At 52.1% G+C, this 22,482-nt stretch overlaps 2 protein-coding genes across 2 annotated transcripts in view; one reads left to right on the top strand and one right to left on the bottom strand.

The window, feature by feature from the left end:
- The window catches only part of GGT1 (gamma-glutamyltransferase 1), a 44,968-nt gene extending 42,445 nt beyond the window's left edge, over positions 1-2,523 (bottom strand). Inside the window, exon 1 of the mRNA XM_058036916.1 lies at positions 2,506-2,523. The gene's annotated coding sequence lies outside the window, so the exon portion shown is untranslated. The remainder of the gene's footprint in view (positions 1-2,505) is intronic.
- LRRC75B (leucine rich repeat containing 75B) lies at positions 303-21,066 on the top strand. The gene is made up of 4 exons (XM_058036917.1): positions 303-596; positions 5,026-5,154; positions 7,986-8,098; positions 19,406-21,066. Exons 1-4 carry the CDS (start codon positions 339-341, stop codon positions 19,926-19,928), a joined length of 1,023 nt encoding a protein of 340 aa, XP_057892900.1. The 5' UTR covers positions 303-338; the 3' UTR covers positions 19,929-21,066.
- Positions 21,067-22,482: the final 1,416 nt, after the last annotated feature.

Raw genomic sequence — 22,482 nt, 5'->3', positions numbered from 1 at the left:
CAACCTTTTGCGATGCTCAAAGAGTTTGTCCAGGAATAGAACAGCTGGACGGAAGGAGCAGTCTCGGCAGCACCCGCATCTCTCTTTGTCCTCCCCAGCGAGCATCTCCGGGCAGAGCCAGCCCGGCAGGAGGAGGAGGAGGAGGAGGAGGAGGAGGCTCCTGGGGCTGCCCGGCCGCGGGAGGCGGGTGTGGAGCGGGTGCGGAGCGGGGCACCGGAGCTCGGGCAGCTCGGGCAGCTCGGGCAGCTCGGGGAGCCGGGGCGGGGCGGCCGCGCCCTCCGCCTTCCGCGGCGCCTCCCCCGGCCCGCAGCCCCGAGCCCCGAGCCCCGAGCGCGGCCATGGGCTCCCGGCTGAGCCGGCAGAGCAGCCTGGAGGAGGAGAGCGCCGAGGAGCCGTGCCCGGGCAGGCTGGAGAGCGGCCGCGGCGACTTCCACCTCTCGTCGCTGCTGCTGCACCCGCAGAAGCTGCCCGGGGTGCTGCGGAAAGCATCGCCCGCGCCCTACGTGCGGCGGGTGGGGTGGCTGCGGGAGATCCAGGCCACCATCCGGGAGCACAAGCGGGAGCACGCCGTGCACATCCTCCGGCTGCTCAGGAAGGTACGGCGGGATGCGGGATGCGGGATGCAGGATGCGGGGTGCGGGATGCGGGCAGGGACAAAGGGCCGTGCGGGGCTGCGGGAGCCGCGGTGCAGGAGCCCCCTGCCCGGCGCGGGGTGTGCAGCCCCCTTGGGGGGCTCTTTGTGCTGCCTTTCTCCGCTCCGTGCCCCGCTCCGTGCCCTCCGTGCCAGGCGCACCAGCCACCTCCCCGACCCGGCTGCCGGGGCACAGAGAGGGGCTGGAGGAGCTGCTGTGCAGGAGAAGGGAGGTCCGGGGTTGAGCTGTGCCCATCCACACCCCTCCATGCCAGCCCGAGGGTGTGCTCAGATTGATGCCCCTCCAGAAAAAAGCCACCCACTGCCACCACATCCCGTTATGGCCACTCAGCCAGCCTGGATGAGATATGTCTGGGAAACCCCAAAATGGCTTTGGAGGGCACCTCTGGGACAGGCGAGGCTGAGAGGAGAGGTAAAGGGGTCAGTGTATCAGTGGGAGCACGTCTCAGTCTGCCGCCATTCAGGAACAGCACAGGCAGTGTGCAGACAGTGTGGTGCCAAACTGATGCTGAGGACAGAGCCCTGCTGCTGGAACCGAGCCATCTCCTCCATCACTCACTGCTTCCATCACTTTCCAGGCAAACTCAGCTGCCCCAAACTGCGGGCAACTCTCTGACTGGTGGCACAGGGGACAAATTCCACCTCTGATGGGGACATCAAACACCATCAGTTTGTGGCTTGTCGCGTTGCTTCATTAGATAAGGATCATCTAACTTCATCTTGGCAATGTGCATTATCTCTTCCTTGGTAGCAAGTGGCCTTTGGGGGTGAGTGCAGTGGAGCAGGGTCTGGCTCACTGGATGCTCGTTCACCCACACCACCAGCTGCAGGGAGCTGCATGCACAGCCCTGCCTGCCCTGCATGTCCAGGGTTTTACAGCACATCTGACAGTGGTGCTCACTGCCCTGGGCTGCCAGGAGGTTACACACTCACAGGTGAGAATCCACAGGACCAAAATTCCATCTCTGCTTCTCCTGTCCACTACTTCAGCATTCACTGGAAGATTGTTACCAGCACCACACTCTTTTTGTCACACATGTAGACAGATAAATTCACAGCAAACCTCTGTGTGTGCACCGGTATGGCAGACAAGGGTTGAATAAGATTTAAGGCAGTTTTGGGAAGGCATTATTGCAAGAAGCTTGTGAAGAAAGAGAGGCAAGCACTCACTTCATGGACATGGTGATGTACCATGAACAGACTTTACTAGGGTATGCCAGAGGCCAGAGCTACAGAATGTCATTTTCTGTAGTGCTCAGCACCTCTCCTGGAGACCGAGGCACTGAAACCTTCCACAGACCCGGGAGGTCTCCAGAAGGTCCCTCTGTGACCAGGCAGGGTTTGAGTGCTCAGGCACGGGGCCATCTGGAATGCAGGGCCATTTCTAAGCTCCTTTCAGGATCAGTGGAACACCTGGCCTCCCCACATCTGCGCTCGAGAATTACCATGCCATGAACATTCACGTGTTGCCTGCTGCCTTTCCAGTTCCCCATGTTCTTCCTGGTCCCCAGTTCTGCCTGGCCATGATGAAACAGTGACTGCCTGCCCATCTGCTCACAGCAGAACAGTGGCACATGCATCCTGCAATCACAGCATCTTCTGCCAAGCAAGATGGGAACCCATCCGGCAGCACCCCAAAGCCTCTGGTTCACTGAGCACTCAGAGGTTTCAGAGGTGGAGGGTTGGCACCACTAACATGTACCACACCCCAGGCTGGGGTCATGCAATCACCACCAGTCCTCCTCACGCGTCCAATGCCAGCTTCGGATCAGCCTTTTTTTCTAACTCACAGATTTTCCTCACTCCACAGCTGCATCCACCCTTTAGCTGGGTCCCCATTTGTCCCCCCTTACCTTGGCAGGGTCACGCTCTCGGGAGTCACGGGTTAGTGTGTCCCAGGTGAGGGTCTGTTTGTTACCTGGAAAAAGAGAGATTCCTCGTTCACTCCAGTGGACAGGAAGGGTGTTTAACACCACACCTCATCACCGTGCCTTGGCCAGGATGCAAACACCCCAGGGAAGGCAGAGAAACGGTGGGACTGGAATTGCAGCCTGCTGAGGGGAGCAGAGAGCTCAGCCAGAGCAGAGCACACGGGATCCCCTGCGTGCCTCCTGCTTGCCCAGCCCTGCAGGTGCTCCCGACACCTGGGGAAGGAAGTTTACAACACACTGCAACACTCCCTGCTGATGGATCTGCCAGGGGGTTTCCCCTGAGGGCTGCAGACTGTTCCTGGGATGTTCAGAGGGTGTGGTAATGTAAAGCAAGCAAGGCAGGCAGCAAATCCCCTGACAGAGGTGTGGGATCCCAGCATTTCAGAGGAGTGCATGGAGAACAGCTGCAGGTGCAGGTGTAGGTGTGCTTTGTACAGGAACACTTGGTCAGCTCCACTGCACACCAGCCACCCCAGAAATGCCACCAGCAGGAGCCAGATCAGCTTTCCTGCTGATCTAGGTGGGCATCCCTCAGCTGAAGCCCAGGGAGACATTAGACTTACACCAGCAAAAACTCTGCTGTAATCTGTTTTCCCTGTGCTGAGACGGTGGCAAAGTGTCATTTTTAAGACAACAGCACTAAGCCAACTGAACTGGCAAGAGTTATAATATTCTGCTGTCTGCAGCCACCTTTTAGCTGGTACAAAATTTTCCAAGAAATGAGAGGGAGAGGGAGGGAGAGAGGGAAATAAGTAAGATGAGCTGCAATGCCTCCGGGCTAAGAATTTATGGAATATCAATGTGCAATGAACATTTACAGCTATATTACTGAAAAAAAACCTTGCAGGCAGGATTTATAATGGGAATGCAGATTCATCTTAATGGTACAGTTCCAACTGGGGGAGTTTAATTACTGCTCTGACATCCACTGCTGCATGCCCAGCCATGCCATCCCCACAGCAGCTTTCTTCATCTGTGCACATTACGCTTGCTGTGGGAGGCTCCATTTCCCTGAAGCCTTATGGTTTAGGGAGACACTGGCATGATGCCTTGGCAGGCTCCTGGCCCATGTCCAGCTGTGGTTGTCTGTCCTTCAGGGCTCATCCACTGCTTGGGTCCCTTGCCTGCTTACAGGTGCCGTTTGTGTACACAGAGTGATGCTAAAGTATTTCATTTATTCTCCCTTCCTGTGTCTCTAGCCAGGGTCTCTTTGGGATTGTGCTTCCTGCTCAGTCCAGCATATCCGGAGCAGGATGAGGCACTGGCTTTGATTGGTGCTCGGAGTTAAGATCCCAAACCCCTGCCAGCCATGGCTCTGGCCCTGTTGGTGATGTATGTGCACACATCCAGCTTTTCCCCCCCTCTCACTCCATTTTTTTTTAGCTCCCAGTCACTGGGTGGTGCCTGAAACATACACTCAGTAGAGCAGTGTGAACATATGGGGCACCCATTTGCTTATTCATTTCTCCTGTCAGCTGCATACAGAATGGGGAAAAGACTTGTTCCCTCCCTTAGCTGAGCCCTCCTTATCAACTGAATCAAACCCAGCACTATCCCTACTAGAGGGTTTTTCTGTTCTACATCTCTACTCCTAGGGTATTTTTTTCATATGTGAATATGTGATCTCTCTTTCCTACATTTTTAAAAAAATTTTTGTTTGTTTTTCACAGCTCTGAGGTACCTTTTTATTGTAATAACTGTGTCAGTATATTAGCTCTTTGCTTTCTCCTTAGTTCTTTGCAGCATTATCCATTTGGCCCTGGGAAGGCTTTTTGCTCCCAAAGATGCTGAGGTTTTCAAAGGTGCCCCATCCCCTGGTGCACACAGACAAGTTGCATGGACCACAGATGCTCCCCTAACCCACACTGTGGAAGATGGAAGAGGAGCTCCTCTGACTGTGGTGTGAAGCCACCTCTAAATTTAACACTGCACCCCATCCTGAGAAATTCACAGCACAGCTAAACTCACACAGGTGGGCAGGACTTCTGCTCAGCCAGCCACCACCAGGGCATATGGCAGCATCTAAATACCTGAGAGAGGTCTGATTCTTCCAGAAAAGCTGAGATTGGAGAAGCAGCTTTTAGAGCCAGCCTTCCTGCTTGGCTTCTTCAGCAGATTCACACATAGAGCTGACAAAACTGTGTTTCTCTGAAGTGAATTCTCTCCAGGCTCCAGCCAGCCTGGAAATGATAGAATTCTCACCTTCCTGTGGTAGGTGGGAATAAGGTGGACTAGCTGAAATTAGCACAGCATCTCGTTCAGCTCTCTGGCTGCACAGCAATGCTGGGTCAGACACGGCTGGATAATCCCACTCTGCTGGATAATTTCCTGTACTGGGCATCCAGCTGGCACCACAGCAGATTTACTTTCTGGTTTCAGAACATCCCATGGATAGAGCTCTGAGGAAATCTGTGTGCCTGACTGTGTCTGTTTTTGTTGTAGGACCTAGGACTGGAAGGAACATTTCTCAATGAAGTGCTCTACAAAAATGCAACTTTCCTCAACTTGGTGGATCCCATCTCCCATGACCTGCTGATGAGCCTTGCCAGAGACCTGCAGTGTCCCAAAAAGGTGACTGACTTCTCCCCCAGCTCCGTGAGTGCTTTGTGGCACAGCACTGATGCAGAGAGCCCTGCTGGGGCAGCTGGTGCTGCATCAATCCTCCAGAGCCAGGCAGAGCGTGCCCTGGGAGTGGCAGCATCTGGATTGTGGGGCACTTTTCTGTAGAAATCAGTTAAAAATACTTCAAAACATGAATGCAGCTGGAGGAGAGGATGGCTATGTGCACAGAGATTAAGGAAATTACTTTTTGTGCCCATAGTAAACTTAGTGACAGGGCAGAGACATAATCAGTGGTATCACAGGGGTTCAAAGCAATTAGAGCTCATGGACCTGCAGAGGAAAGCAGAGATCTCTGCAGGAAAATCACCTCTCTCTTCCTGGGCCCTTTGCCATATGTAACTACCTCAACCCAGCATTATTTGTCCCCATAAAGTCTCAGAGTTCCCCACAGAGAATGGTGCTGCAGGAATGTATTGCCACTGGTGTGTTCTGTGCACAGTATCCCTGAATGCTCCAGCATTTCCTTCAGAGGATGAGGAGTGCAGAGCAGAAGGGCAGGGCTGAGAACAGACAAACATCACAGATGTCCCAGTCCCACTGCCACAACCAGCATCAATTTCTGTTACCCTTTGCCACCTCAGACACTTGGATTTGCAGTGTACCCTTTTCCTCATTGGGCTTGGCAAGTGTCATGTTTGCTTTATAAGGAGAGGAATAGAGTGAATTTCTTTATTCAAAGAGAGATATTAAGAACACAGAGCTCAGAGCAAGCAGCAGTGCCCCAGGGAATACACTGAATGCCTGGTGTAGATTAGTGGCATTGCTAACCTTGTTCTGCCATCTCCTGAGGCTCACTGATAACAATTAACCAGTCATGTCTCAATAGACAAACCACATTTAGCCAAAGTTTAATCATCATTATTAGGCTGTAGCACAGCCTGGGAAAAAAAAAACAAACCTTTGCAAGAGTAATGTCAGTGTAATTCATGTAAGCATTTGCAGGAAGGGCTGGGCTGGTCTTTACCCACACTTCACCTGCCCTCATCTCCAGCTGTTCTACCAGACCTTCTCCAAGGCCACGCTGTGCAGTGCCCCTCAGGGCAGGCAGCAGGAGGGGACCTTGCTCTAATCCAGTTCCCATGTGTTTGGCAGATAACACATTGCCATTTTTATACACCTGCTTATCCCCCCTCTCTAGTTTCATGGCTTATGGATGCACTGACACACGTCCCATTACATAAAAAATTGTTTTCCCCATTCCTAAGGAAGATGTTGAGCGCCGGAGTTGCCCTTCAAAGCCAGCAGAGGTTTAATGATTTAATGAAGTTCTTGTAGAAATTCAGTACCTACAGCAGCACACCCTTCCCAGAACAACGCCAGCCCACGTCCCCTCTCCGACCCTGGCCGAGCATCTGGTGGGTGTAACTGCATTACAGGCAAGCAGGCTGAGTGCAATTCCCAGCCTGTCAGTGGGAATTAAATCAGAGAGGACACAGGAAAGAACAGGAGGGTAACTCTCAGCTGGGAGCCAGCAATCACTCGCAGGGCTCTGTGCCAGCTGCTGCTGCTCTGGAGCCTCTGTGCACGTGCGCCCACTTGGACAGGTTTGCTGTGGTGGGTGACAGCAGAGTGCCAGCTGCAGCCCTGCCAGCACACAGGAGTCAAAAACAAAGCCCCCAAGCCAGAGGCATGGGCCAGTCCCTGTAGGGCTGCTAGGGAGGCTGGGATGGGGATCAGGGATGCTCAGCTGAGCACAAGGCTGGGATCCCTCTCCCCCTGGCACAGGGGAGCTGCCATGTGCTGGCAGTGCATCCCTCAGGGACTGCTGAGCAGCTGTTGGCCCCCAGAGCAGAGCTTTAACTGCTCACAGTAAGGAATAAATCCCTGCATTCCCTGACAGCTCCACTGGTGTTCACCTATCAAACCCCTAAATGCACATGAGGCCCATGGCTGGAGGGCTGAGGAGAGGGAATGCAGGTGTCTGTCAGCAATTGGAAAATACAATAGGGAAGGCAGAATTCCCAGCCTTCAGCAGCTGCCATTTGCCATTCTGCTTCAGCAGAGGAAGAGGTTCTGTTCCAAGCCATGGCACTAAAGAACAAGTGCAAAAATAACCCAGGAAGGCAGAGCAAACATGTGGGTGCCTTCTTTTCCTGACGAGTTAGTGCAGGGGCGGCAGGGAACTGCTGGCATTGCAAGCTCCCAAACTCACACCTCCTGTAGCAGAGTGGACTGCAAGGAAGTAAGATGGACTGTGGACTAAGTTTCCTGTCCTGACATCTCCCAGCTAGAGCACAGGAGGCTGTGGAGTCAGTGTGTTACTGCAGGAGGAGCAAGAAGCACCTTGGGGATGGGGCAAGGGTGCCACTGACTGACCTTCCCATATCAGGGTATCAGACAGTCCAGAGACAGAGTTTGGGGAAGCACAGCAGCAAGGTAATTAACAGAAATTCAGCACTGTCCTGTAACACAAGGAGTTGGCAGCACAGGGGTCCCCGTAACAGAGCATCGTCAGTCACCCCTGCCTCAGCCCTAGAAAATGATCTTCTCTTCTGAGTTTCACTTGTTCCTGGCTGGGCTGTGAAATTGTAGCCCTGCTCTGGGCAGGAACGTGCTGGGCTGGGCTGGGTTCTTCCTGGCAGTGCAGAGTTGGCATATGGCAGAGGCATCTCAGGCCTTCTCACCAATCCTCTTCCATTCCCTCTTCTCTTCCTCTGCTCCCTTACACACACGACCCTTCTCCACTGCCATCTTTATTCCTTTCCCATCTTCCTCTGCCTCCCTCCTTCTCCCACGCTCTGCTGTGGCGCAGGCAGTCTGAGCTGTCCCTTTGCTTTCAGGAGTATGACCCCTGGAAATCCTCGGACAGGATCTGCAGGCAGCTGATTTACCACCTGACCCCGCACTCCAAGTGGCACCGGCACGGGATGCCCCGCAGGAAGTCCCAAGTGTGGTAAGAGCCCGGGCAGGGATGGTGTGGGTGGGCACAGAGGGGCATCTAGGGATGGTGTGGGTGGGCACGGAGGGGGATGTGCCTGGGCAGCCCATCCCAGCCCTCCTCAGATGGAGACAGGACTGAAAGCAGTGCACAGCAGCTGCATGCAGCCTCTGCCAAAACCCAGCCCCAGCAGGACTCTCTTTGGTGTGTTTTGCTCCTTCCTGTGTGGTGTTACAGCTCCTCACCCTCTCCGAAGTGCTCTGAAATCAATCCCCCCTGAGTGCACAGCACAGACACCCCTCCTGCAGGGCCTGCAGGGTGGTGGGCCCCAGCAGCATGGCCAGGGCTGCCAGCCTGCAAAACCCCCCATGTGCCAAAGGGAGCTGTTTCCAGCTCTGCATCACACCTTGTCCTCGTTTAAAGCATCCCTGACGGTGGGAAAAGTGTCCCACATGAGGCACTGCCCCCAGTGATCACCCCATTCAGCAGGAACCCCTCTGGCAGGGAGGTGCCCATCCTTCTTAGCTCCCACTTCTCTGCCAGCACCTGCAGAGGGCCCTGGTGTTGGGATCTTTTGCTGCTCAGAGTGACCCCAAGATTGTTCAAAGTCTCTTTTCCCAGCCCAGTGCCTGAGGAAGGAGTCAGAGCTCTTCATTTCTCGGTCTCAAGGTTGTTCATTGTTTCTTATCTATAGAAAATTTTCTCCTGCCCTGCCCAGGTCCGTCCAGCAGGACAGTTCCAGGCACTCTGCCTGCCCCCAGGGCAGTGTTATGTCTTTATACTAAAAACTACATGTACAATGTTTGCAATTCCTTCCCAATACCTATCACCTCTGTTAGACACTGAGCTTCTACTCTAAACCAGTCTGTGAGTGCCAACATCACAGCAGAAGATGGAGGCCAAGAAGAAGAAGGAGAAAGGCTGGACACACCCAGTTCTCTCCATCTTGCCTCCTGAACCCCCATACCAAAACCTCAAAATCTACTTTTCCACCCCATGATAACTTCACTAATATTCTACCTAATTTGTCGTGGCTTGCTGATCTTCATCTAAGGTTGGAAATTTGCTCCACGGGTCACAATCAAACCCACAGGTGTTCTGGGCTCTGTGCCAGGGTCCCTGAGCCCCCTGGCAAGGGTCCTGGACAGCAGAGGGATGCTCTGGGCTCTGACACCCTGGGATGGTGCAGATGCACAGAGAACCCAGCTCAGAGCAGGCTGGTCACTGACAGCTACTGGATGGCAGCTGCTTTGCACCCCTAGAAGTGTATTTGGACACCCACACTTGTTCCCTCCTTGCCACTTGCTGGTTTTTCTGCCCAGATAAAGAGCAATTCCCATGTCTTTTAAATCCACCCCTCCTCTTGTCATTTTCTTGGAGCAAACCCTGTTCTTGTGACACAGATCACCACTGCTGAAGAAAAGACAGAGAAGTGACTGAGAAAAGAGCTCGTGTCAGCCCCATTAGATTCACAGGAATAAATGCAGGATTGGATAAAAAGAAATGCAAAATCAGCAGCACTCTGAGAATGGCCTTGGGCTTTTCTGATGCTTTTGGTCTTTGATGTGTGTGCCAGCAACTTAAAATCCCCCATGAGAGTTGACATTTCCATCATACCTTTCGTTCTGTCTCAGAGGCAGGTTCCCAGTGCATCCTAAGGAATAAAATCCCTAATGCCATGATTTCCAGGCCATCTGCCTCCTCTTGCACCTGCAGCACTCCCAGTGCTCTCAGCCCCAGCACCCACAGGGCTGGACTGTTTGTGCTGCTTTGCAGGTGCCAAGCACAGCTCAGAGCAGGACTGAGCTCTCAGAGCTCAGTGAGCCCTTTTCCAGACCCACTCAATGACATTTTCCCTGTGAGATCCTGCAGAATACTGGGGGTGCAGGATATAGATGAGGCATTCCTGACCTCATCCCAAGTTTAAAGAGAAGAAGTTCAGATCTCCAGACTCCTGCTTTCAGGCAAACCTCTTCTCCAGCTGGACTTGAGGATGAAGGGTCAGACTGGAAGTGTTCCCTGTGATTGCACAGCGTGCACAGTGCTGCAAACCCATCCTTAGCAACAACAGAGAGGAGGTTTGTGGCCAGAGGAAGAGCCCTGGGTCCATGAGCACCCCACACAGAGGGTCAGGCCCCAGGTATTGGCCAGGTACAGAACACCTGTGAGCACAAGCAGGGAGAGGGCAGCAAGGCAATGTGCAATGGGTCTGAAATGGGCTGCCCTGCCTGGCTACCACACCCAGTTACAATGTGTTACATAAGGCACAAATTAATTTTGATGAAATATTTAACAGCACAGCTTTCTCTTTTAAGTGTGGAGATGAAATGTTTTGCAGTTTGCAGCAGAAGACGCCTGCAGAGTTGGCATCTGAGGCCGCTGCAAGAAAATGGGTGTTGCCAGTAGCAGGCAAGCAAGAAATAGCTGCTTCTTTTGGAGATACCAAGGCATAAGTTTGTTCAGGCAGGCTGTTTTTACATTCTGCACTTCCCTCTGTCTGCTAGTGGGAGTATTTTACTACAGGATCTGTCTCAAACCCTGTGCCCTTGGCTTGCACCCTTCCTGCTCTTTGGGTCCTGCAAAGAGCATGGGTGTAGCAGAAATACTTTGAAGGAATTTCTAAAATCTAGTGGGGGTTAAGGACAGCAGGGAGGGTCTGTGCATGGAGACCACATTCAGAAACCAAATTCTCCTCTTGCTTTTGCAGCCTCCTGGGTGTTGGCATCTGGCTTTCACAGAGCCGATGCCCGACTCCCTTGCTCTCTGAAATGCAATTTCTACTTTCTGCAGCATGTTAGATGGGTCCAGGAGATAATTAGCAAGCTCAGCCATACAGAGAGCTTGGAGCATCTGCCAGGTTTTAATTACATTTGGGCTGTTATGGAGCTGTGGTGCTGCAATACTGGAGTCAGATCATGCACCAGGTGCTTGTGCCCACTGCCAAACCAGTGGGTCACAAGCAAACTCACAGCAGTTGCATCCCCAGCTGCTCTCAGTGGGACCCACATCCAGCAGGTGCACACCTGAGCCACCCATGAGCTGGTGAAGCAGAAAGATAAGAGACATTTCTTCAAGCACTGCTGTTTCAGTGCACAGGCAGAGCCCATACAGAAATGTGGAAGGAGAAAGCTCATTGTGGGTCCAACAGCAGCTGGAGGGAGCAGGAGGCATCCAGGCCAGGCTCTCTCTGGTTCCTGTGCCTGACCAAGCTCCTGAAGGTGAAGCTGGGAGGCAACCTGCCCTCTGCACCCATGCCTGTGTGCTCCTTGGAGGGGCTGTGTGCCTTGTACAAGGAAGGGTTGCAGTCCCCAGATGTGCAGTCACCCAAAAAAGCTATTTCAGCTGCCCTGGTGATACTCAGACTAAGATTGCCACCCTGAAAAGAAGGGGCTCCTTTGCAAAATCCTGTCTGCAGCCAGCAGCCTGCACCCCACTGGCTCTGCCCTGCTTGGGTTGGCTGCCTAGCCAAACCAGGAGGATAAGCTCTTGCAGATTTACTCTGGGTTTTTTTAAATTGAAAGCTCAAAAGGTGGAGGATAAGATTTCTGCAGCCTTTTTTTTTTTTTTTTTTTTTTTTTTGCAGCAGGGACTAGCATAACTACTACACAATTTTCAGTCCTTTATATCCTAGAGGGAATTTGGTTTTAGCACCGTTTTACAGTTGTATAGATCACTCCCACTTAACGAGCAGAATACATCCTGGAGTGTTGTATAACTCCAGCTTCACTTTCTCATTAAATTGATGTTTAGTGTGTAAAGAGTAATGCATTAAGAAATGCTCCCTTATACAGACATAAACCTTTTGGGCTATCAGTGCCACTCCTGTGGCATTTTGACAGATGCAGAGCTTTCAGATGTTATTAATTCTTGTTTTCAGAATTCTTGGGGCCTCTTGCCATGCTGAATTCAAGCAAACTGTCACCATCTGCTGCCAGAACAGGGTGGGACCCAGAGGGTATATTGCTTTTTGGGCTGCAGTTCAGAGCAGAGAGGGAGAAGGGTATCAGGTGAAGACTGCCTTTGTCTGGAGAGCTGGATCACAGTCTGGTATTGTGATTAGGAAGCTCTGGATGACAACTGAACTGTCTTGGCAAGGCTGTGTTAGGGAACCTTAATGTATCTTCCACTTGCATCATCCCCAGAGCTGGCTCCTTCTGTGTAACCCTTCCTTTCCTGAGTGCACAGGATCAAACCTGACTCCACAAAGCAGGCAGCAGACACAGCTTTATAATTGTGACAAAAAAAAAACCCCCAGATTCTTTATACAGTGGCTGGTTCTGGAAGAGCAAATGCAGTTAGTTGTGTGCATGGAGTTAACTCCCACACCACATGTACATGGCCTTTCCTTTCCACAAATCTCACCACAGCTTCACTTTGCTCATCTGAGTGAATTTCATCATGGCTAATCCAGTATCCCTTCTGGGCTCATTGCTCCCTTTCTGTTATTGATGTGCATTGGCCAGACACTGCAGCATTAGGTGCATTTTTAAAATGCACTGAAAGCACTTGTGTCTGGAGCACTTCAAGGAAACAGCTCTAAAGGGCTTCACATCATTTTTTTTTTCCTTGAAAACATCACTCAGCACTGAGGCTGACAGTTCTGGCAGATGAGATCCCAGCCTTCACATGGCATGAGGAGAATATTAACTACAGCTTCGTGTCACCCTTATGCAACAGGGTAAACAGGCACCATCATTCCTGCTCCAGTGAGAGGAAGCCAGGTCAGTTAACTGAAGCCACATGGAAAACATCATATGGGAGCACAGGAACTGCCCCACACACTGTTTGCAAGGAGCTGCTGCTCACAGAGATGTCAGATGGACAGACATGGCAGGAATTGTGCCCTCACCTCACAGTGCAGAGCATCCCAAACACTGCCCTGAGGAGCATACAGCATACATTTGGGGGTTCCTGTATATTTGGAAAGCTGTTGGAGGTGCAGAAAGGGTCACCCAGCAGCTTGACACTGCCCTGCCAGAGTAAAAAGGCCAAGAGAAGCAGGACGCTGTGGTGGGCAGAAAGTGAGTGAAATAACAGAGGCTGGGTGGAAGGGAGCAGTGAAAAACAATCAGCAGAGACCTTGTGCCTCTGTGACTCGTAGCCAGTTGAAGGTCTGACAAGGACATGGGTCAGTAGATGATATTTACAGCAAGGAGGCATTCCCTGCTTTGCTAGGGGAGGCCTAAATAACGAAGGGAAACAACCTGAGGCCTTGGACAGATCAAGCGGCAGCAGGAGGAAGGCCAAGGGCTCACAGGTCTCTTGAACACACCTTCAAGGACAAAGTGACAGCAGAGGCAGGAGGAGAGGCACTCAGCTGCATCAACAGCTGCTGATTTCCAGATTTCCATGGCCCACCCCAGCTGCAGAGGGAGGGAGACAGCAGAAAGGCTGCCTTTGCCTCCTCGCCACGGCTTGGGCACAAGGATGGAGATGTGACCAAGGGAGTGACCCATTTGTGCACTGCCTCCATCCTCCCAGCAGGGCCAGGATCAGCTGGGGCTGGGTTACTCTAGGTCAGTACTTTTGAGGCTTCTCTTTTCCTTTTTCATGTTCCGTCAGAGGCAGCTAAAGCCAGCCCTGCACAGCAGCCACTGGGGAAGCAAAGCAAGCAGATTATGCTAAGCAGGCAATTAAAAAGCTCAGAATCCATCCCCTAAATCACTGCTCAAAGCAGGGATGCCATCCAGACATGCCTGGGGTTCTGTGCAAGAAAGAGCAGCTGAGAGATACCTGACTCATGGCTAATTAGCCACTGCTGGCAGTGCCTGTTAATGACAGAGGGGATATCTGCTAATGGGAATTTCTGGCATCAGCAAAGTTTTATATTTGGAGACAAATTTAATGTAAAAATAAAAGACAGAGTGGTAGAAAGCTGGTAATTCTCCAGAGAAATAGGCATGAAGTGGTGAGCACCCCTCATTAGCAAAATTCTGTCTCTTGCTGTCCCTTCCCAGCCTTTCTCCATAGCATGGAGACAAGGAAACGAGCTGAGACTCCAGGAAATTCAACATTCTTGGGCTGAACAAGCTCCCCCAAACCCCACAGAGCTAACAAGAGGCCAGACACCACTGTGACTGCTACAAGTCCCAACAGGGCATCACTCAGGAGCCACTGCACCCCTTTGGTGCTGCCACCAAAGAATTTAGCTGATGAGCAAGAAACTGATGGGATTCAGTGCTAACAAAAAAACCAAACATGCTGAGCCTGCAGCTTCATGGACGTGAAGAAGGACCTGGAAGATGGCCTGAGGGTTAATTCTCTTGGGACAGGTCCTGGAGACAAACAGACAGCAATTGATTTCAGGTCCCCTAATTGTCCCATTTCAAGACAGCTCTGTGTTTGCTAATGCCAGCTGAGTTTCCAGGAGGCTGGAACACTGGCTGGGTGTTAGTGGAAAGAGGAAGATTTTTATCCCAAAATAAAGCCCGGGGAGGCACAGGATGGTTTCGCCTCTTTCCCAGCCCACATTTCTCACTGAGTGGGTTTTTTTTTTCCAGACACCCACAGGTCTCTCAGCCCCCTGCTCTGTGTGGACTGATCCAGGGTGGATCTCCCATAGCCAGGCTCAAAGTGCAGCCTAGGGAATGCTGGTAATGAGGAGAATATTGACTGCTGCTGAAGAGTAGAGTTGGCACCCAGGGATGGGATAAGTGGCACTGAGGGTGGGAGGAAAACTCCCTCCTTGTCTATGGGAGAAAGGCCAGACCCCAGGAAGGGAGTTGGGAACAATGCAAAGCAAAACCTTCCACATGAGAAGCAAGGACATGCACCTCAAAGAGCTCCCATCCCTCAGCAGGTGGAGAAGGGCTGCAAGCAGGTGCTGATCCTTCATGAAAAGAGCTCTGGGCCAGCCCCATTCCCCACTGGGTGCTGCATCCCCAAGCAGGCAGTAGGGCTGGGCTGTTCGTTGCCCTTGTTTCTTGCTCAAAGTTTCCAAGAATTTCTCACTTGCAAGCCATTTCTCCAGCATTTGAGGGAGTGGGGGGCTGTTTCCTCTCCAGGCTTGCTGCAGATAATACAAACACAGTCTGCTGCCCTGCATGCAGGGTCCAGATCCTTGTCAGATGCAAATCCTCACAATTACAAACGTGCCCTGAGCAGCAGTTGCAGCAGCAGTGGGTTAATCCAGCCCCCAGTGCTCTGCAGCCTCTGTCCACGAGTCCCACAGGCATCCAGAGCCACGTTGCTAAGTAGCTGTTGTATCTCACACAAAAGGAAAAAAGCCCTCTGCAGCTGAAGCAATCTTAAAGCCTGTTTCAAGTGCAGAAATTAGAGGATAATACATGACCCATTTCCCTGGAAATAAACCTAGTATTTTCTCAGCTGCTGCACGAGTGACTGAGAGCTTGGTGCCCTGTGTATCATGGCCCTCTCCCCCCAAGAAATGGAGCTTAACAGACCTCCAAAAAACTCCAAGTGTCAGATAATTCAGAGTAAAGCATCTACCCACATCTCCTTGACCCACTTCTGACTGCAGACCCATTTTCCTCTGAAGCAATAGAGAGACTGGGTAGCTGTTCTGTGCCCTGCCCTAGAGATGGGGTTTAGTTGTGCCTCTTGGAGCAGCACAGAAACACCAGGGAGGCGAGGAGGAGGCTGCCAGGGGTCACAGCATGCGTGGGGTGTTGCATCTCATGCTTCAGCACTTACCAGAGAGCTGAGGGCCTGGCTGCAGCACAGGGCTGTGTCCACCAGGATGAGGCTCCTACAAACACATCCCTACACAAGAGGCATTTTTATAGGCAAGAGAGCAGCTCAAACACAGGAGGGAGCCCCCCGGTCCTGAGACAGGAGGCCCAGAGTCACCCTGGCAGGTACAGCAATGAGGGCAAAAGGAAGCAGCAAAAAACACAGGAAAGGAAAGAAAAACAAGCCAGCAAAGAAGGGAGGGCGGGCTCTGGCACAGGACAGGAGGGTTTGAGCACATTCAGCCGGGAGCAGTCCGGTCTGGAGAATCAATTATGGGAAGATAATTTGTCTGCTTGATTAAAGCCTCCTTGGGGTATTGGGAGAGCAGCAGAAGGTACCTGTTGTGGCGAGAGCACGGTCCGTGACCTATTACTGCAGTCTGCTCACGGCAGGAGCGCAGCGAGGGGAGGCTCAGCGGGCACAGACAGACGAGCGCACAGCTTTTGTCTCTCAGACATTTCCCTTCAGCCATCCCTGCCTGCGCTCGGAGCCGAGCCGCTCCGGAGGGGGCCCCGAGAGCCTCTCAGGCCTGTCCCCCGTTCAGGGCGGCAGGACCATCGGTCGGCCCCACCTGGGTGCCGCGGGCGCGGCGAGCGGCGCCGGCTCAGCCGTGCCCTCCAGCGGCCCCCGCTCCAGCCCGCTCCCGAACCCTCGCAAACCGCGCTCCTGCCCCGCGGCTTCACTGAGGGAAGGTCTGAGGAGGCTTTGCACAGACACAGACAAGGGTTAGGGCTGGGGAATGTGCCCCTGTGCTCGCGTCTCCGTTCTGTGCCCCCCACCCAGGTCTGCCGTGGTTTGACTGGGATAGAGAATTTCCAGGAGCCACAGGCTGTGTGGGTACAACACAGGCACTGAAGTAGTTACAGGCTTGTTTCTGGGCTTGTTTATGCTCTATTCCCCACTCCCAAGAAAGCCTTATTCTAAGCCCCTACAGGCCAGAGAAGGCTGCTGTATCTCTTGTACCAGCCCCCTGTGGGTACAGGGCACAGGTACCCTGTGCACTCAGGTTCACACTCCATCTCATTCCTCCTGCTTCCCTTGATCCACATGAATGCACACCTGCACTGAGCATTGGATGCTCTGTTCTGCTAGAACAAGGACTCCAGATCAAACACCCAGATAAAATACCTGCCATGACTACAAGGACAACTCTTGTTGTGCTAGGGGAAACCTGAGATGTTTCCAGCTTCGAGGCTGGTCCCTGATAAATTTCAGACAAGATGAACCCTCTTTTGTGGTAGACTGTGCTACACCACTGCCAGTGATTGGTGACAAACTATACCAAAACAGACATGTTGTTTTTCAAGAGAGTTGAAGAAATACAGCTCCCAGAAGCCTGGGCTGATCTCAAGCATGTCTTGGGTTAGCAGAAAAAGGGAGACTTGCTCAGTGCCACCCTGACCACAGCATGCACAGTTCACACCTGCTGCTGCAGCAGGCAAAAGGACTGCACTGCTGCTACAAGCAATGTGCTGGATTAATTAATTCTTCGCAGTCCCATCTCTGGGCCCAGATAGTGGAGGGATATCAAGTACCATCTTCAAGGCCCTCTTGTGTGCTCAGACCAATTATATTCCCCAGCACATCAGTCCCTGCCATTTGACAGGACAGACAAGCACTGCTTCCCGTGCCCCTCCTGTGATCTACTAAGGTGTGGTGTGGGTCATCTGATGTGTAAATATTTAGTAAGTAATACATTTTACTTACAATACTTCAGGTCTGAATAGAAGTTAATTTGTGCCGTTATTAGCTCTCTGCCATGAGAGCTCCTTAGTCCAAATGCATGCTTGCAGGTATGGTTTCAGCCTTGCACAGTGAATTCCCGTGGGAAATACAAGGACACAGTGAATTCCCATGGGAAATACAAGGACACATAGAAGTAGCCTGAGCAAAGTACTACTAAACCCAGGGCAGGAATCTGTGGGCTTAAGAATTGACAGGACAGGCCAAGAGATCCTTCTGCCTCATGCTCCTACAAGAAGGTGCAGCTGCAGGTTTGTGCCAGTGTTGAACATGTCCACAAAGGGCTGTGGCCTGCACTGGTGCCCATTTACTGACTTCTGTCAACACATGCTTGTAGGGGATTATTAAGGGCTGAAATTTCTAGGATGCCATGAGCTGCATGTGTAAAGCAAAGCTGCAGAGGCAGTGCCACAGTGTCCTCTGCACAGCTCCAGCAGAGCCTGGCCGTGCTGAGGCTTGGAGGGACATTCTCACCTGCCACGGGAGCTCCTGCGGTGCTGCAGCCTCCTCCGAGGGAATTGCATGTCCCCATGTCCCCATTGCTTTCAGGGACTGGCTGTGCCACAGGTGTGCAGGACACTACAGAGAGCCAGATAGGAACAGTGGGGACCTTGGAAGTGGTGGTTAATGCTTAACCCACCCTGATCCTCCCAAACTCAATAAGGCACTTACAAGACCCCCTGAGCACACGACTGAGGGGCTCCTACTATGTCCTTAAGGCAAGATGTGTCTGAAAGAGCAGCAAGATTAACACAATTCAGGTAAGGGATTAGGTTCTCCTGTGTTATGCCAACACACATTTCTACTCAATTTTGCAACACATCCCCCAGCAGCTCCTGTAGCCCCACAGTTCCCACTTCTCACAGCACTCTTAAAAACCCACAGAGTCCATCATTAAGCTCCACACCCCATTTCCTTTGCATCCCCAGCAGCCTCACAACACAGCTTTCCTATCTCCTCCTCACTCCCTTGGCCAGGCAGACAATAAAAGGAATGGCTGAAGTTATCTCTTAGCACCCTTATGCCCTCCCTGCCTCTTCATAGCTGCAGCAGATCCCAGATGATCTGCTGACCACAGAGACCCAGATAGGCAGCCACTGGTGCTGCTTACTGACTAAGTGCTGCTTGTGAAGGCTTTTAAAGGGACACGCAGTAAATCCATTCCTGGAGTGCAGTTTGCCCATCTATTGTTTTCCTGATGAAACATCCATTTCTCAGATATTTAACACAGCTCTCCTCTGCAGCACAGACCTTGGCATTCACCTGGAGAGGCGGCTCACAAACAGCGCCCACACAGAGTAAACCAGTGCTTTTGGAAAGTTTGCTTGCCTTGGTTATTTTTGCTTTCTATGCATGAGCGCCTGTATGGGCACATACAGACAAACCCTTTGACATCTGCTAGTGGGAGACACTTCAGCAACCTGTGTTGAGCCAGTTCTGGCAAAGTTTATGTGTAAGTGCTGAAAATACACAGCAAAGCCCCAGAACAGTCTGCCCTGAGGTATGGTGCAAATGCTTGTTTCCCCAGTGAGCTCTGTTAACCCTTTCCTTAACGTTCTAGCCCGTGTTGTTGATGAGTTCTCCCTGTCCCAAATGCTCTCTCACTTGGCTGGGATGGATGGGAGTGCTTTGCTTAAACCTTAATGATCTCTCTTGATGTCTCCCCTTCCCCAACATCTCCCCATCCCCAGAACAGTCTGCCCTGAGGTATGGTGCAAAGGCTTGTTTCCCCAGTGAGCTCTGTTAACCCTTTCCTTAACATTCTAGCCCATGTTGTTGATGAGTTCCCCCTGTCCCAAATGCTCTCTCACTTGGCTGAGAGTTCTCCCCTTAATGAGGCTTAAACCTTAATGATCTCTCTCCACATCTCCCCTTCCCCACCACCAGCCTGAAGACCAGCCTGCAGAAGAAGGTGAGCCAGGACTCCATGGATTTGTCAGGGATCCCCCTGAGCATGCGGGACGTGCACCGCATGGCCTACTACCTGCAGAACCACGGCGACCACCTCACCTCGGTGGACCTGAGCTTCACGGAGCTCAACGACGACATGGTGCGCCTGCTGCTGCCCTTCCTCGGCGCGCTGCCCAAGCTCACCCACCTGTCCCTCAACGGCAACCGCCTCACGCGGGCCACCATGAAGGAGCTCACTGACACCATGAAGGACATGAACAAGTTCCCTTGCCTGGCCTGGGTGGACCTCGGCAACAACGTGGACGTGTCCTCCATGCCGCAGCCGCTGCTGGTGGGCCTGCGCAAGCGCCTCAGCCAGCAGACCACGCTGCCGACCATCTATGAGGCGCTTGACTGCGACTCTGAGATCGCCGGCGGGCACGAGGGCAGCCAGCCAGAGGATGAAGCAGCCGGAAGCGCCCCGCCACGTGCTCTTTCTCAGCAGGGCTGCGAGAGGTGACTGAACAGCGGGCCGGCGCCGGCACGCTGGAGCAACCCCAAGGAGAAGTTTTTGAGTGCAAACATCAAGCAGAGGGCCAGCTTGACCGGCTTCCCTTGGCTCTTTTCTCCCGCCTTCCCTGACATCTCTCCCCCCAACCTGCTGTGAGACAAAAGCCTGTCGTCCCCCCGCGGCGTGTTCCGCTCCCTCCCCTCGCTGCCAAACCCATTGCCCACGTTCCAGAGAGGAACCGGTGACTTACAGTGAACCTGGTCCCCAGGCAGGGTCTCACTGGAAGACGGGAAAAGACCTGTCGGAGTCAAGAATATCCTCCAGCAGCCATTGGGTTGAGGGAAAGGGGTTGGGGGGAACCTAAAACAGAAACAGGCTTGTAGTTTACTTCCTTTCTTCCTTTTCCTATGCACCTTGGAAACCTTGGGACCTGCAGCCTTGAGTGTGAAAGGAGGTGCCCCAAGAGCCTAGTGCTGTGGAGCTTAGTGGAAGGGCTCAGAGGCCAGAGCTGGAGCCCGGCAGTGTGTCTCCCTCTTGTGTCTGGCTCCTTTTGTTTTGTTTTTTTCCTATTGTGTGTTTTGTATGAACGTCTGAACAAAGGGACCTGGTCAGAGACCATTGGATCACATAGGCTGGGGCGGACACATGGCTTGGAACTGCAGCATCAGGATATTTGCTGTGTGACCGGGGTGAGAGGGAGGGGAAGGAGGCATGTGTTGGTGGGAGCATGGGGGATGGGATGAGTTGGGATGGGATGGGGAGGAGGGGGGGAGGACAGGGAATGGGAACGGTCTTGTGGATTAGTAGGATTGGTTTCAAAAACTGTGCTTTTGTACTAAAATTACAAGATCCAAGGTACTACAACTGCAAGTTCCAAGTGAAATTGAGGAAAAGCTGACAGCTGAGCACCTAACTGTGGCATAGAGGAGCGAGCAGGGGATGTGCCAGAGGTGGGAGCTCCCAGTCGGAGGCGCGGAGCGTTGGCTCCTCGTGGCACACTCACCTCCTGACACAGCCACGACGGGAGCAGCTGCATCTCCATTTCCAATGCTGTCCAGAAACCAAGCCACTGATGCAGAATTTCCAGTGTTTTCCACATTGCTCATGCTCTATGTAAACATAATAAAGAGTTCTCTTGGACATGAGTGTGAAGCACTTCAGAGTCTGAGTACCTGGGTGGTTCGGAGGTGTTGGAATATGGATCAGAGCCCTCAAGCTGTGCCTGAGGGACAGGATCAGGTGCCATTCACATTGGGCAGTGTGGTTCATGCCTTAAGGAAGGAGAAACATGGGTTTCATTTGTGGTAGGCTGCCATCCTTCGTGTTGCAAGGGGCTGGTAGAAGTAAACTGATGAGATTTAGCTGGTAAGTCAAGTCCTCTCAATTATCTGTCTCCTCAGGAATTCAGACTTGGATGAGTTTTTGAGAGTTAAAAGTTTAAAAATGACTCATATTAAAAACATAAAAATCCTCACCCTTCTAAATTAACAATGGTAACTTTGCCTTCTGCTGATTTTCTCTGTGAGTCTCAGAGCAGCACACATAAGCAATGCTCCTATATGAGAACAACCCAAATTCACATGGAATAGATGCACCTTTCATGCTCTATACTAATTTTACAAGACATTGCAATAAGTAAATTGGTGATTTTTTCAAGTGATCTATTCCAGTTGGACCAAGAGTGTGAGGACACTGGAAGGTATTGGTGTCTCTGATCAACCACCAAAAGCCCCAAATAAAACCAGTTCCCTGAGGAAGAAAGGTGGGATCAAACACTGTGCTGAGCATTACAATCTGACACTGCAAATGCTGGACCCAGTCCTATCTGCACCCCAGGCACAGGTGCAGGACTTCATAACCTTCACATTAACCTGCACAAAGTCACCACCTGCTCTCTTCTCACAACTCATTTTTCCCTTCTCAGTGTAGTATCTTAAAGAATCATAAAATTGTTTCAGTTGGGAAGAACCTTTGAAGTCATTGAGTCCAAACATTGACCCAGCACTGCCAAGCCCACCACTAAACCACGTCCCTGAGAGCCACAGCTGTGCCTCTTTTCCGTAATTCCAGGGATGGTGACTCAACCACTGCCCTGGGTGACCTGTTCAGTGCTTTACAACCCGCTCCTGCTGGCCACGCATATACAAGCCAGGATGCCACTGGCCTTTTCCACTCAACAGCTTTCCAGCTGCTCTTCCCCAAGCCTGGAGTCATGGTTGGGATTGTTGTGACCCAAGTGCAGAACTTGGCACTTGGACTTCAAACAATTGTCCTTGGACGATCAAATCCAGCCTGCCCAAACCCTTCTGCAGAGCCTCCCTACCCTCCAGCAGATCAACATTTCCACCCAACTCGGTGTCATCTGTGAATTCAGCTGAGGGTGCCCTTGGTCCCCTCATCCAGATGATCAATAAAGACATTAAACAGAACTGGCCCCACTACTGAACCTTGGGGAAGCCCACCAGTGGCTGCAGCTCCATTTACCACCATCTCCAGGCTCAGCCCTTCCTTTCCTTCCCTCCTATGGAAGAGATGGTTTTAATTTTTTCTTTTCCTTCCAAAA

Source organism: Melospiza georgiana, chromosome 18, assembly GCF_028018845.1.
Source record: "Melospiza georgiana isolate bMelGeo1 chromosome 18, bMelGeo1.pri, whole genome shotgun sequence".
Taxonomy (NCBI): Eukaryota; Metazoa; Chordata; class Aves; order Passeriformes; family Passerellidae; genus Melospiza; species Melospiza georgiana.
Note: the sequence above shows the minus strand (reverse complement) of the source record. Positions and strands in the feature narration are given on the sequence as shown.

Bases quoted from the DNA above. Each gene is read 5' to 3' on its own strand.
- LRRC75B (XM_058036917.1), top strand. From the start codon at position 339: ATGGGCTCCCGGCTGAGCCGGCAGAGCAGCCTGGAGGAGGAGAGCGCC. The intron at 597-5,025 runs GTACGGCGGGAT...TTTTTGTTGTAG, and splicing joins TCCTCCGGCTGCTCAGGAAG to GACCTAGGACTGGAAGGAAC. The intron at 8,099-19,405 runs GTAAGAGCCCGG...CCCCACCACCAG, and splicing joins CGCAGGAAGTCCCAAGTGTG to CCTGAAGACCAGCCTGCAGA.